The sequence below is a fragment of the Scleropages formosus genome, chromosome 20 (assembly GCF_900964775.1).
Source record: "Scleropages formosus chromosome 20, fSclFor1.1, whole genome shotgun sequence".
Classification (NCBI taxonomy): domain Eukaryota; kingdom Metazoa; phylum Chordata; class Actinopteri; order Osteoglossiformes; family Osteoglossidae; genus Scleropages; species Scleropages formosus.
The window spans coordinates 6250128-6266436 of NC_041825.1; the positions used below are offsets into that span (position 1 = coordinate 6250128).

General features: G+C 49.6%; 1 protein-coding gene across 1 annotated transcript; it reads right to left on the reverse strand.

Moving 5' to 3' along the window:
• Positions 1 to 4730: 4730 nt before the first annotated feature.
• LOC108923897 (interleukin-21 receptor-like) lies at positions 4731 to 14352 on the reverse strand. Its single transcript, XM_029246999.1, has 9 exons — positions 14318 to 14352; positions 12232 to 12312; positions 9264 to 9390; positions 7040 to 7203; positions 6680 to 6837; positions 6393 to 6561; positions 5960 to 6062; positions 5793 to 5877; positions 4731 to 5680 (listed from the first exon to the last, which is right to left on the reverse strand). The coding sequence occupies exons 2-9, from the start codon at positions 12302 to 12304 to the stop codon at positions 5309 to 5311; spliced, it is 1251 nt and encodes a 416-aa protein (XP_029102832.1). The 5' UTR covers positions 12305 to 12312; positions 14318 to 14352; the 3' UTR covers positions 4731 to 5308.
• Positions 14353 to 16309: the final 1957 nt, after the last annotated feature.

A 16309-nucleotide genomic window follows, 5' to 3' on the forward strand; every position in this document is an offset into this window, starting at 1 on the left:
TAGCGGTTTGAGCTGGTGCCCTTGAAGCGGAAGGTTGTAGGTTTAAGCCCCACCTCTAGCTGTGGTACCCTTAAGCAAGGTACTTACCTTGAATCACCCACTTGTATGAAAGAATAGGTACCCTAACATTATAAGTTGTTTCGGAGAAAAGCGTCAGCTGAATGAACAAATATAGGTCAATTTTCTCGAAATACACTGATGACATAGTGGCAATGAAAGCTTAGTAACACCAATGTTAACATTTCGTTGATTAACTCTATGTAGTGTTATGAGCCCACACACCTTATTCACCGCGGTGACTTACACTGCTGGATACACTACTTACACTGGGTCACTCATCCATACATCAGTGGAACACACACACACACTCTCTCTGTCACTCACACACTAGGGGGGAACCTGAACAGAATGTCTTTGGAATGTGGGAGGAAACCCACGCAGACACAAGGAGAGCATGCAAACTCCACACGGACTGAGCAGGGGTCAAATCCATGTCCTCTTGTACTACCCAGGTGCTGTGAGACAGCAGCGCTACCCGCTGTGCCACTCATATCCTCAAATTATTCTGTATAAACTTCAGTTAAAGCTGTACTAAATTAGAAATTCACTGTCAGGTTTTTTTCTGTTCCATTTCCTTCAACCGTTTGTCTTAACCAGGGTCTTGGTGTTGCAGAGCCTTTCCCTGAAGGTTACAAGTTTGAATCTGAGCTCCAGGTGTAGTAACCCTGAGCAAGATACCTAATCCAAGTTGTACCATTAAAATTACCCAGATTTATAAACATCTGAACAAGAGCAGGATGCTTTGGGCAAAAGTCTCTGCTAAATTCAATCACTATATTTTTTATCCAGTATAGCGTTACATTTATTCATTTAGCAGCTTCATCTGAAATTTTTGCAGCCGCAAACACACGAATAAACCGAATGGCATCTGTTGTTTTTGAACATTTATTTACTTCAGCCTCTGGTCCACACCGATTGCCCCGGTTTATTCTAGAACAATTCTTTTTAACCCACCAGAGGGCAACAGAGTGCACATTTGGATTAAACTCCAGAGTTGGAGTGTAACTCCTCGTGTGGACTGGCTATTTCAATGAGATCCTCTGTGCTACCAAATTACAGTAACCACCTCTTTGAATGGGGGTTGCAGTGGTCTGGAGCCTAACCCAGAGGGAGAGGGTCCAAGACTAGTTTACATTACATTTATTTATCAGACACTTTTCTCCAAAGCGACTTCCAAGGAACTCTACGTAGTGTCATCAGCCCACACACCTGATTCGCCACGGTGACTTACACTGCTAGATACACTACTTACACTCGGTCACTCATCCATACATCAGCGGAACACACACACTCTCTGTCACTCGCACACTATGGGTGAACCTGAACAGCATGTCTTTGGAGTGTGGGAGGAAACCAGAGCACCCCAAGGAAACCCACACAGACACAGGGAGAGCATGCAAACTCCACACAGGCTGAGCAGGGATTGAACCCATGTCCTCTCACACCATCCCCCGTCCTGTGAGACAACAGCGCTACTCGTTGTGCCGCCGTGCCGCCACAATTCGGGCAATTCAAGTGTGATAATTATTGCTATAATTTTAATACAACAAAAAGAATCTCACGCCCAGGAGGACCTACCTAAATGGTCCAAATCGGGGGCCTGCAATCACTAAGACCGGACCTGGTCATTAGGCTATTTTACTGTTTATCCAAACACGAAAAGAGCTTCTGAAATTTCTTTTTATACATTTAAAAATTGAAATGCAGGAAGATATTGGAGTATTAAAGGGAAATTTTGTTTGAAGGATTCAGTGAAAATACCGTCTTTGGCGACGGAGAACTAGGTAGCGCTCAAAAGGACTCGAGAAAAGAGAGGAATTTCGTAGCCGAAGTGCAGCCCGACGATCCCTGCGGCTCTGGGTACGAATGTGTTCAGACCTGCTGATCAGAAGGCCGAGATGCTCGTAGCGCGGTAATGAAAGGGTGAAGCCTTTTGGGTGTCGAATGTGCTGCGGCGCACATCTGCTAATAATATGAACCAGTAATACCACACGCCGGGGCAGAAATACACACGAAACACCCTTGCAGCGCAGCATGCTCATCGGAGTTGCTGCGTTCAGGTTGTGGGTTCGAGTGACGTCTCATGCTGCGTCACAGTTTTCTCCAAAACAGCTCGTGTTGCTAAGGGACCTATGATTATTTACCAATTCATACAGCACGGTAAATTCACTGGAGTAATTTTTTGGTGAGTAGGTTGTCCAAGGGTATTGCAGCTGGAGGTGGGATTCAAACCTGCAACCTTCGGGGCCAAAGGCAGCAGCAGCTGTAACCGCTGCCCCGCCAGCTGCCCTGGAGCGGTACCTGTTTACCGTACACTGCTCCAGTGAAATTACCCAGCTGTTGCAGTAACTTTTACTGTTCACCCCAGGTAAACATTTCACTTTCTCTTTTCCACGCTTTACAGTTCACTTTCGGTTCCAGCTCCACTTTTCTTCCGCCGCCGCCCCCCAGCGCAGGTGCTCATTCGGGTGCGAGTAAGCACTTCTCGCAGACGAAGACATACGACTGCTGTCGAGGCGGGAGCTTTTCTAGAACACGCGGATTTATGAACCGCAGAGCACTCATCCTCAGACGCAGCATCTTCGGGAACCATCCCACATACGGAAGGCGTTTATTAGATTGAGTCCAATATTGAGATGAAACCCTACTGCACATCCGCAGCCAAATATATCCACCTACCGATGCATTAGATCAGCTTTGCTTATATGTCCGGCAAAACTGGCACTTTTGTCACACACACACACACACACATTTTCAGAACCGCTTGTCCCATACGGGGTCACGGGGAACCGGAGCCTACCCGGTAACACAGGGCGTAAGGCCGGAGGGGGAGGGGACACACCCAGGACGGGACGCCAGTCCGTCGCAAGGCACCCCAAGCGGGACTCGAACCCCAGACCCACCGAAGAGGAGGACTGCGGTCCAGCACTTTTGTCATTTTACCTTTTTTCATTAGTGGATTTTTTTCCATCTCAAAAGCCACCAAAGACACAGCTGCTCAAACAGTTCCCCTCATGGGATTCGACCCAGCAACCTTGCGTCCATTTCCTGTATTGTAATAGCGTCGCTCTGATATTTGGGCATCGTGCTGGCTTCACCAAACACAAATGAAGGAGTGCTTGTACGAACACACGACTTTAAAAGGTTATTAAGCGGTTTCGCTGATGATGAGATACGGTTGTGACACCAGTTTATATATAGTTCCGCACTCGGGTGCCGAGCTTTGATCTCAGTGTTTACATGTACTTTCAAGATTTCTGCTGATTGGGTAGTAGTGAGAGAGCACACGCACGCATGCGCACACGCGCACACACGCACATCAGCGATGGAGTAGATAACTAAAGTAGATTTCTTGGTGCAAGGATGGTGCACTTTTCTCGCCACACAGCGGTGTACTGCGTACCCCGGCTTCTGTCGCTCCTCTTCTCTTCATCATTTTTATATAATATAATATAACGTGATACAATGTAATATACGGCGTGCAGGGGCACGGCGGCGTTGGCCGGGTCCCGCGCTCCGGTGGGTCTGGGGTTCGAGTCCCGCTTGGGGTGCCTTGCGATGGACTGGCATCCCGTCCTGGGTGTGTCGCCTCCCCCCTTGGCCGTACGCCCTGCGTTGCCGGGTTAGGCTTCGGCTTGCCGCGACCCAGCTCAGGACAAGCGGTTTCAGACAGACAGTGACAATATAATATAATATAATAAAATATAGCATACTGGGTGGACCCCCCCCCCCCAGTCTTCCACTGGAATCTTCTAGGATAAACTCTGGTTTACTGCAACCCAGCTCAGGCTAAGTGGTTACTGAAACTGGATATGTGATATACCTTCATTTGCATTTACTTATTTAGCCAACACTTTTGTCCAAAGTGAGTTCCGATGAACTCTATGTAGTGTTGCTGGTCCACGCACCTTATTCACCGCGGTAACTTACACTGCTAGATACACTACTTACACTGGGTCACTCATCCATACATCAGTGGAACACACACACACACTCTCTCTCTCTCTCTCTGTCACTCACACACTATGGGTGAACCTGAACAGCATGTCTTTGGAGTGTGGGAGGAAACCAGAGCACCCAGAGGAAACCCACACAGACTCCACACAGACTGAGTGGGGGTCGAACCCATGCCCTCTTGCACACCCAGGCACTGTGAGACAGCAGCACTACTCTCTGTGCCACCCATAATATAATATAATATAATATAATATAATATAATAACATAACGGCTGTATGTTTACCACCTTGGGTCATAAGGCAGCATTTCTTTCTTTCTAGGGCCAACGTCTCGTCAAGAGTCTTCAGAAGGGCTTCCGTGACATTATCACATATTTTACCGACATTTTCATCGAGTTGCTGCGCTGTTTTTCTGTGTTCTACAAGAGTGTCGAGCTCTTATAGCTCTTACAATAATTTGCACCGGCAGGCGTAAGAGCAAGCGAACGTGCGGCGAGCTTTTTAAATTTAAGAACAAAGTTACGCAAGGCTTATACAATCCGAGGCCCGTTTCCGCATCACGCAGACTTTATCGAACATTTGATCCCGGCGGTAAAATCGCCGCAAGGAATCTGCAGCTTGACGCGGGTCAAACAGACACGACACACATCGTTTGGCAAGAATTTCATTTTCAGCCATCCATCGTTTGTCTCTGAAGTTTTTATTCACGCCGAACGAAATAAAAAGAATTACTCTGACTTAAGGCTTATGTACAACCCTTACAGCGGTAATGGAAAACGATCACTGGAGCAAACGCTCCGATCATGTTTAAAAACTCAACAAAATCACAGAGAAAAAACAAATAAACCGATTTCACATTTTAGTCACACTCACCTCCACGCAATTATATTTATTCGCTTAGCTTATGTTTTTTCTCCCCAAAGCTACTGACATCATTAATCTACCTACGATTATTTACTCATGCAGGCAATTTTGCTACACTAATCTAGGATAAGTACCTTGCTCAGGGGTTCTGAATCCAAAGCCGGGATTCGAACCTACAACATGTGACTCGATGGTCATCGGTTCTAACCTCTTCACTAGCAGCCGCCCTCCTCGCGAGCCCCCGTCTCCTGCGATGTCCTTTCAGCAGTGACGTTAGACTATTAATATTTAATGCAAAATTATAGCACAATGAAGACATTAAACAGGAAAATTCTAAGGATAATAATAAAAAAAGTGATGAAGGCTCATCGGACTGTGCAAACGGGGTTTCGTCGGACATCCGCGGCGTCGCAGGCCGCGCGGACGTCTACGGCGCGTCCAGGTGCGGGTCGCGCTTGCAGCTCCGAGCGTCGGAGGGGAGCGCGAAGGCGGCGCAGGGTACGAGGTCGTCGCGGACGCCCGGGAGCGTGCAGTACTGCTCGTCGTGGCTCGGACCTTTGGGCTCCGAGGAGCCGCCCGTCAGGAAGGATTCCGGGAGCAGCGCGTCCCGCTGGGCCTGAGCGGAGGAGACGCCGGAGCAAGAACGGGGGTTGACGTACGCGGCAGGGCGGTGGGTCGAGTGGTGGGGGGGGGCCAGCAGCCCCCTGCTGTCCACGGGCCCGACTTCGGTCAACGCGTCGATCTTCTGGGCGTCCACCTTCAGCGGTCCTCCCGGGTTCCCCTGGGACACCAGCCATCTCTGCAGCGGCAACGGATTGACGTTCGTGAGACGAAATCGGAGGCGCTTCCGAAATCCCGCACGCGCACCATACGCACCGAATGAGGGGAGAGGAGCGAATATGGATGGATACCTGGAAATCTCCTTTATAGCTGCTGTACAAGGAGTGGAAGAAGGGGGCTGGCGAAGGCACCCGGGAGCACGCGTTCATCGCGGACCTGCAACGCGGTACAGCGTCCCGTAAATTGGCCGTCGCCCAGGAAAGGGCTTCTCGCGCGCTCTGCCGTCAATGTCGTTTACCTCGTTTTCCGCCAGAAGCACAGCAACGCCATCATGCCAAGCGGGACGCACAAGAAGGCGGTCCCAGAGACCTTGAAATCCCCGCTGCTGTCTGGGGTCACGGCTTGGGAAAAGAAACCGAAAGGTTGCAGGTTTGAGTCCCACCTCTGCGCTGTAGTACCCTTGAGCAAGGTACCGTTGGGGACAGCTGCTAGGGTGGTGGTTTGTGTGACTGCCCTTAGACCCAAAGGTTATAGGTTTGAGCCTCACATCCGACTCTAGTACTCTTGACTAAGGGGCTTACCCTAAATTACTCGGGTAAAAAATGACCCAACTGTAACCTCAACTGCGGAAGTCGCTTTCGAGAAAAGCGCGAGGCCTTGAGTGACCTCCGTCCTTCGCAACGAAGCCGCATCTTGGCGACATCGGCCTGATCCTCGTAAATGAGCGGTACCTTTGCGTTTCCTCGTTCTCCACTGGACAGCCTGGCTCCACGAGCTCCATTCCCCCCTGTAATGGGTCCCGGCGGGACCGGAACAAACCCGCGCGACGTATTCCGTGTCGGGCTCTAACGCATCTCCGGCGATGCGAATCGACTTGTTCAACAAATGGTTTTCCACCCCCTGCGAAGAAAAAAAAATGAAACACCTCCGCTGCATAATAAAGACAATCCCTAATTAACGAATCACATGAATAAAGAAATTTTTTTAAATCAATTAATTTGGTTGAATAACACCTCACCTTATCCGGCCGTCCGCTTCTGTAGTACGAGAGTCTGTACTGCAGGTACTTTATTAGAAAGATCGGAGGTTTAATGCTTTCATAGCCGTGATCCCAAGTTAATACGTAAGCGTCGGAGACCCAGCGGACGGTTAGATTACATGGCGTTAGCGGTTTAACTGGGAAGAGAAAGCAGCTGTCAAAACACTGCGGAAAAGACACTCGGCCACAGACCCCAAAAAAAAAAAAGGATTCGGTTCGTACCGTGGTAACGTTACGCTGTAAAAACAGTCTGCTGTGGCAAGTCCTTCACAAAGCTTTCATACCGGGGCTCAAAATTCCAGGCCGTCCATCTGCTGGGCGGAGGAGCGAGGTACTTACCGTGCTTTACTGGTCTGTACACTTCCTCCAGCACGGTGCCATTGGAATGAGTTGCGCTGTAGAGGGTTATCACGAAGCGCTCTCCGTCTGTAAATGTGTCCGACGAGCGGAACGCACATTTGAAATAATCCGCCGTTTCCGTAAGCAGGCAGTTGAATTTCATTCTGGGAAAATGACATCATTGGTCAGCACATCGAAATGATGCAGATGCTAGTTCCCGCAGCCCAACAAGACAGCAAAGAGCGCGAGGCCCTCGCGTCCCTTCGTTTTACCACGAAACGGTCGTTTAATGAGAATCGGCGTTTCTCGCGTGGCGACGACGACGCGTAAGGACCAGTTCGGCACGTTGTTTAGAGGAAATCGACAAGTAGCGCAGGTGTAAAAAATACGTGAAGCCCAAGTAGGGGGACAGCTGCTGGCTTCGGACCCAAAGGTTGCAGGTTCAATTCCCACCTCTGGCTGCAGTACCCTTGAGGAGGGTACGAACCCCGAATTGCTCGAGTAAAATCACCCGACTGCATAAATGGGTAAATAAACATAAGCTTGTAGTAACTGTACCCTTAACATTGTAAGTGGCTTTGGGGGAAGCATCACCTAAATAAATAAATAAATAAATGTAAGTTACACTGAGAAAACCAAGCAGGGAAGAAGAATTGGGGTGTAAATCATGGTCATTTATTTCTTTTATAAGTTTGTTTGAATATTCCGTACAAGATTAGCGACCATCCCTATAAGGTTCAAAATTTTACAGCAGCGATGTATCCTGATTATTTTGTTGTTGTTTTGCTTTTGCAGGGTACAAAACTCTTGTTAATACAGTTTTGAACATTTACCACTGGCAAACTCTTAATATGGCTTTCAAGTAACTGAGAATGTAAGGTAATGTTTCAGTTTTTCGTGGACCGAGATTTGAGGTCCAAATGAACAAACGACACACACACACACACACACACACACACACACACACACATTTTTTCTGAACCGCTCGTCCCATACGGGGTCGCGGGGAACCGGAGCCTGTCCGGCAACACAGGGCGTAAGGCCGGAGGGGGAGGGGACACACCCAGGACGGGACGCCAGTCCATCGCAAGGTACCCCAAGCTGAACTCGAACCCCAGACCCACCACAAAGCAAGACCCGGTCCAACCCACTGCACCACCGCACCCCCACGAGGGTATATTCAATTCAATTCAAATCAAATCAATTCAATTCAATTAAAATCTCTCCAATTCAATTCAGTTAAAATCAAATCAGTTCAATTCAAGTTATTTCACTGAAATTAAACTCAATTTATTTAATTTCACCTTAATTCGATTAATTTCAATTAAATTGATTTCAATTCAATTCATTCCACATGATTTCAATTCAGTTCAATTCAAATCAAATCAGTTCAATTCAATTAAATTTATTTAAATTAAATTCAATTTATTTCATTTCTCACACACACACACACACACACACACACACACACACACATTATCAGAACCGCTTGTCCCATACGGAGTCACGGGGAACCGGAGCCTACCCGGTAACACAGGGCGTAAGGCCAGAGGGGGAGGGAACACACCCAGGACGGGACGCCAGGCCGTCGCAAGGCACCCCAAGCGGGACTTGAACCCCAGACCCACCGGACAGCAGGACTGTGGTCCAATCCACTGCGCCACCGCACCCCCCTCTATTTCATTTCATCTTAATTCAATTTATTTCAATTAAATTCATTTAATTTAAAATGTGATTTCAGTTCAATTCAATTCAATTTGTTTTTGTAGAGCGCTCTTCTCACGGAGTGACACAGAGCACTTGAACACAGGCATAGGGAAAAAATCAAATACATCAGGCAAAGAAACGAAGAAAACAATTGACTACAGACTAGAGCAATATATTATCAGTGCTTTTATTAAAGTTATAATGATGCCTACTGACCATGGAGGAAAGGAACAAAAAACTCACAACCAAAAAATTGAGGGAGGAAAAAAAAAACTCTGGGGGTCCAAGTGCCAGTGGCTGCCCCCCCCTCCCCCCGCCCCCTCCTGGGCATTCTAGAAGAAATACGACTTCTAAGTCAGTTTAGAGCTAATAACGACATTCTCATCGTCATATAACCTTTTAGGACGAGTGTCTCGCTCAGCAGCGCACCTCCATCTGCCTGGAGGCCGGTGGCGCTCAGCACTTACACCTAGTCCTGCGCTCAACATCACGTCGGTAAAGGAGAGGGGAGCCGTACCCATCATCGCGCTGGAATTCCAGCCGACGCGAGACGTTTTTGGCGTCGTCCGAATATCCGGGAGTTCCCAGCGTACACTTTACCGTGACGATGTAATCATTGATGCAAGACAGCTTGGTCTCCTGGCCTGGACAAGCAGACAGGAAGGAAAAAGATGCAGAAAACATCACCTGGAAGCATTTATTCATGTAGCTGATGCTTTTCTCCAAAGTGACTTACAGTGTTAAGGTTACAGTTATTTACTCATTTATACAGCTGGGTAATTTTTTACCAGAGCAATTTACTGTACATACCTCGCTCAAGTACTACAGCTGGAGGTGGGGGGTTAAACCTGCGACCGTTGGATTCAAAGGCAGCAACACCAGCTGCTATGGCATGGTGGCACAGCGAGTAGCGCTGCTCTCTCACAGCACCGGGGTGGTGTGACAGGACATGGGTTCGACCCCTGTTCAGTCTGTGTGGAGTTTGTATGTTCTCCCTGCGTCTGCGTGGGTTTCCTCCGGGTGCTCTGGTTTCCTCCCACACTCCAAAGACAGGCTGTTCGGGTCCCCCATAGTGTGTGAGTGACAGAGAAAGAGTGTGTGTGTTCTACTGATGTACGGATGAGAGACCCAGTCTAAGTAGTGTATCTAGCAGTGTAAGCCTTCCGGGTGCTCTGGTTTCCTCCCACACTCCAAAGACATGCTGGTCAGGTTCCCCCATAGTGTGTGAGTGACAGAGAGAGCGTGTGTGTGTTCTACTGATGTATGGATGAGAGACCCAGTGTAAGTAGTGTATCTAGCAGTGTAAGTCACCGCGGTGAATAAGGTGCGTGGGCTGGTAACACTACATAGAGTTCATTGGCAGTCGCTTTGGAGAAAAGTGTCTGCCATGGGGTTGTGGCCCGATTCTTCTCGTTGAGACCTGTGCGGCGTTGATCGACACTCCCCTGCTCCAAAGGGCTCTTGCCACAAGTGACAGTGACGGCGTCACAACATCATGGTTCCAAAACCCCCCAAAAGCCCTGCTTACAGGAGGCAAGAAGTGCAGCTTTAATTTGGGGAGGACGGTATTCATACAGAGACATGTGTCAAAGTAACATTTGTTACGGTATTTATAGCTGCTGGTGCGACACGAAACACGACTACGCTCAGAAGTTGTCGCTGCAGAAGATGCGAGTGTGTCACAGGTCAAGGACCCAGGGCTATCGCTGGTGTATCTGACCATCAGCACACAGCAGGTCTCATATAGCAAAACTGTGAAGATTAAGACGACGATTTTTTTAATTGTCACTCGAGCACTGCAGGGTCTCAGCGGTCCAGAGCCTGTCCTGGAAACACAAGGTGTGAGGTAGGGTACACCCCGGGTGGTTTGCCGGTCCATCGCAGGGCAGGCGCACACACTCCAGGGACATTCAGAGTCAGCAGTTCCCCTGAAACGCACGTCTCCGGACTGTGGGAGGAAACCAGAGCACCTGGAGGGATCCCACAGGAACACAGAGAGAAGATGCAAACTTCGCTTTGACCGAGCAGGGATTGGAACCCGTATTTCTCCCACCGCCCAGGTGCTGTGAGGCAGCAGCACTACTTGCCACCACTGTTCCACCCTGCTTTGCACATCCAGTGCACGCAACTGGAAGCTCCATCGCTAGGCTTCCTTGCATATAATAACATTTCCAAGGCTTCTCAGCTGAAGTATCTTCATTTCTTCACAACTCGAGTCACCTTTACCCCTAAATCAAGATCAATAACGTGTCCTTCAGCTCACCCCACGGGTCGCTTTGACAGAAACCCACGCCGTAGCTACGATAAAGGGAGGAAACCAGAGCACCCGAAGGAATCCCGCAGGAACATGGGGAGAACCTGCAAACTCCGCACGGACCGACGCGTGTTCGAACCTGCAACCCAAGCGCCAGGAGGCCTCACGGTGCCCACGCGCCGCTGCGGTGATGCACCGTACCCATGATTCCCTGCTGGTGTTTCTTCGTGGCATTCATGAGCAAAGCAGAGGAAGACCCGCTGTAGGCAGAGGAGGGAAGCGGGATGGTCGGGAGTGCGAGGGTGACCACTGCAGGCACGCGAGCTTCTCCAGGCGTGAAATCCACACCCTCCCTCACACGATGACCGAATGTTTTCACGTGTTTCTCTCTTTCAACGAAATGTTGCTTTTTAGCCCAACCGTAAGGTCAGCAGTATAATTTTAGGACATAACTCAAGAGTCCACCTTGATGACAGGTGATGCGTCCATGACTGGGGGGGGGGGGCTTCTGTTTGGGTCGTTCCAAAGTCGCTCTCCCGACAGGAACATTCCGGATCTGCGCCTGAACCGCATGGGTGATGGTGGAGAAGTGGTGTCTGGTGCTCACTTGTTCCACCTCTTCAGAGTGGAAGTGAAACGTCTGGAAGGTTCCAGAATGAAGGTAGGAGGGTAGAAGGGGTTAGGTCCTTCCGGGTGAGTCTGAGGACGCTGAACGCCGTACGCTTGGTGTAAGATGCGGAGGCAGGAGGTACGTCCTTCTCGTCTGACTGGAAGACTTTTAGAACGAAGAACCTGCCAACCCCCCCTCTACCCACCCACCCACTATTATTGCTTCATCTCCGTTTTCATGTACAAATAGGGGCAGCTGGTAGGAGCTACCGGCTTCGGATCCGAATGACGCAGGTTCGAATCCCACCTTCAGTCAGTTACCCCGAATGGATCCGGTAAAATTACCCAGCTGCGTAAATGGGTGAATAACGGTAGGTACCTTAACACTGTAAGACTCCTTGGAGAAAAGTGTCACGTAAACGAATCAATGACGCTTCTCTCCGAATCGACACGTGGAGAGATGGACATCGAGGACGGATGGAGACTCGGTGGACGAGTCCAATACCGCAGTTTAACAAAAAAAACCCGCGTACGGCACACCGGTAGGTGCACGCAGAGTCGGTGCGAAGGAATCACGTTCCCAAGTGGACGCGTTGTCGGGGAAACGGCACCGTAGGTTTACCTTGTGCCGGAGATCCTCCGGTCTGAATGGCGCCGGTATGAAGTGCCAACAGGAACACGAGGTGTTGAATCATATTCCGGCCTTGTCGGAGGTAAAAAAACACAAGAACAACGAAACGTGAATGAACAGCACAGCAACGTTCTCTTTACTTCTTCAGGCTGTATAACAAGCGCTGGATTGCAATGAAGTCGTGTTTTGGGAGGAGCCACCAGGTGCAGGTGGTCAACAAGGTGACCTGGTGGCACAGCGAGTAGCACTGCTATCTCACAGCGCCTGGGTGGTGCGAGAGGGCATGGGTTCAATCCCCGCTCAGTCTGTGTGGGTTCATCAAGTCATGTAGACTTCCATGGCTGTTGTTGTTAGACTGGAATTTGGCATCTCCCGGAGGAGACCGTGTTGTCGCGGAGACTAATCCCAGTGTTTCGTTTCCTATGTTGGAAACACCCTCAGGGTTCTGCATCGTGAACCGTTAGATGCCGTCTTCATGGATTGTTGATATAGTCTGTTAGGTTGATTAAGGAGTTTATACTATAAATGCGGTGGTGCAGTGGGTTGGACCGGGTCCTGCTCTGCGGTGGGTCTGTGGTTCGAGTCCCGCTTGGGGTGCCTTGCGACGGACTGGCGTCCCGTCCTGGGTGCGTCCCCTCCCCCTCCGGCCTTACGCCCTGTGTTACCAGGTGGGCTCTGGTTCCTCGTCCCCCCGTATGGGACAAGCGGTTCTGAAAATGTGTGTGTGTACTATAAATACCAGAACTTCTCGATCAACCTAACGGACTATATCAACGATCTGTGAAGACAGCATCTAACGGTTCATGATGCAGAACCCCGAGGGTGTTTCCAACATAGGAAACGAAACACTGGGATTAGTCTCCACGACAACGCGGTCTCCTCTGGGAGATGCCAAATTCCAGTCTGTGTGGGTCCCCTCCGGGTGCTCTGGTTTCCTCTCACACTCCAAAGACAGGCTGTTCAGGTTCCCCCATAGTGTGTGTGTGTGTGTGTGTGTGTGTTCCACTGACGTATATATGAGTGACCCAGTGCAAGTCACTGCGGTAAATAAGGCGTGTGGGCTGATAACACTACGTAGAGTTCATTGGAAGTCGCTTTGGAGGGAAGCGTCTGATAAGTGAATAAATGTGAGCGGTACAATAAAAGCAAGTGTTTTCGCAGCGCCGAGGGGAAGGAACTCGTGGAAACGGGGCGGTTGAATAGAATCGGAGAGCCGAGCGAGCGGTTATCGCAGCCCGGAGAGACCCGGGACCCCCGGAGAACCTCCCGCCCCCGCATTAAGTTGAGGAAGGAGTGGAACCTAATAAAAACGTGACGCTCTGGTGACCAGTTATCTGTCGTTCGAATCGCCTCTTGCGAGCAGAGCATCCGGCGCACGGCGGGCGCGCGTTGCCCTTACATGGTTTCTATGCTTTCTGCAGCTCTGCCTTCGAAGGGAGGTATCTGGTGCTCGCTGGTCACACTTGAGCCAAACCGCCGTCCTAAGCGGCCTAACCCCCCCCCGCTCCCCCGCCCAACCCCGCTTGGTTTGGTTTCCTATCAATCGCTTCTTCTCAGCAGCCGTCGCGTGATCGTGGACGCTGAAGTTTCCAAACCCGTGAAACCCACGCCGCTAAACTTTCCGCGCCACTCGCTGCCAAAAAGGCCTCGCGGAAAGTGGCCGCATCGCCGCGTCGCTCATCCGCTGCCGGGCCGACGGTCGTACCGCGTTTCGAAGTACGGGAGACGCTCGAGGTCAACGTGCTGATGATGAGTACCGCGCTCTGATTGATTCGCATCTGGATCCTCGTCGGTGCCGCTTACCTTCGCGCATCACAACAATTTAAGCAGCAATGTCATCAGAGCTACGCTGCATTTACATATTTACATTTACATTTATTCATCTGGCAGACGCTTTTCTGCAAAGCGACGTACATCTCGTTGAAAATTACAATGTGTGCGTTACATGATTAGGAGAAAGAGACACAGTTGCAGACGCGTGATTCTCGAGCAAAGCTAGTTTTGCTTCTTTTTCCACTCTACGCGCGGACACCTGGCGAATATTAAAAAGCAAAAAAATAAAAAAAATCTTGCAGACCTTTCGACGACCTTTCCCTTGCTGGTGTTCGTCTTAAATGGATGGCAGAACGAAACAGGAAATGTGGAAATTACGGCAAAAACACCAAATTTAAAAAAAAAAAAAAAAAAATTAATAAAAGCTTTGCACCTTCTGCTAGAACAATCATAGTCAGGTGACACTTTTCTCCAAAGCAGCTTCCAGTTATTTATGCATTTTGCTAGAGCAACGTCAGGGTACGTACCCTACTCAACAGCATCACACTCAGAGGCGGGGATCAAACCCGCAACCTTCAGGGCCCCAGACACCAGCGCTAACTCCTACGCTACCAGCTATCTGCAAATAAACCACCCTACCTACTATGCCATGATGCCATGATGCCAGCTAAAAGGTACCCGAGTGACATCACCCAAGTGGCATCGGAGTCGTGCAGCGCGTGGTTTGGGGAAAAGGAGCGGCTGCCTTCGCAGGACGTTACCGGCTTGCTGGCGGAGCTCCTCCGACGCGTCGGCCCCGCCGAGAATGAATGAGTTTCTCAAGAGCGTCGAGCTCTAATGCCGGAACGGGGAGGAAGAGACAGTTCCTGTTGTGGCGCGGGCCCCGTCGCTTCACGTGCTCATTGTGTACACTCACTGGCTCTACGCGTTACTGCGGTGCGCTGCAGGGTTTCGCCTCATTGGGCCGAGAGATGCTTCTCCGTATTGCGTCACTCCACACCTCTGATGTGCTTCCTTCCATGAACTTTAATAATAAAAATGTTCACCGCTTTAAAGTGACCGGCCCGGTACACGAAGCTACGAAGGCCGTGCAAGATACATGTAGGAATTCATAAACCTGTTGATTTATTAGTGGGTTGGACCGGGTCCTGCTCTCCAGTGGGTCTGGGGTTCGAGTCCCGCTTGGGGTGCCTTGCGATGGACTAGCGTCCCGTCCTGGGTGTGTCCCCTCCCCCTCCGGCCTTACGCCCTGTGTTGCCGGGTTAGGCTCCGGTTTCCCGCGACCCCGTCTGGGACAAGCGGTTCCGAAAGTGTCTGTGTGTGTGTGTGTGTGTGTGTGTGTGTGTGTGTGTGTTGATTTATTACTATTCGTATTATACATTTTCAATCCTGCAAAAAGTCATTTTTACGTTATTAATGGCACTTATGAACTGTCTGCAGGCCCGTGGTGCATATTTTTAATAATCATGTTAGTTACGCGTTCCGTAACATTCCTCTGTGGGTTTTTTTTTTCTTTTTTTTTTTAATGAAACAAATCACACACAGTACCAGAACATTAATTCAGAACAGTCAACCTAGCCAGGGGGAATTTTTATTTTTTTTTTAAAAAAAAAAAAAAAAAAGAAATTATAAAACACTCCAATAACCAAATATTACATCAAGACCTTAAAAACATCACAACACCTCTGTGGTTTATAATGAAGGACATCGAAAATTATGAGTGCCGAGTGGATCTCTACATAAATACTCGGGAGGGGGGGGGGAGGGCATGTCCACCCCGGCCCCCAATATACACTCGTGGCTCCCAAAAGCGGACCCTTGAGCCGTTCGTCCAGCTGTCGGACTCCTACGAGCAACGGATTTCGTTCGTCACATTCGCCCGACACACATGATGATGATGAAGGCAGTTTGAAGAATCAGATGAGGTCTCGTTTCTACTGCACGTTTATACTTTTACTAGTTATATCGACGCTTTACAAACAGCGGCTGTTGCTCATTTCGGTAAGAGAGCGAACATAATGATAAAAGACGCATCAATGCAATGGCACCAGAAAAAAAGGGGCTGAGAGCTGCTCGCGTCTTGAGATGATGCTGGTAGATTATTTTCTAGGGCAAACTCAGAGATAAGATTGCCGATGATTAAAATCATGGTTGCGCTCATGGCTTACGGCACACACGAGAAACCATATGCTTTTTAAATCATCGCGTGTACCCTGGTAAGGGAACGCTGCCAAAACTGGACGCGCCTTCCCCAAAAAGAGGTGGCGCTTCGCGTGAGTTTCGCGCCGTTCGGTTC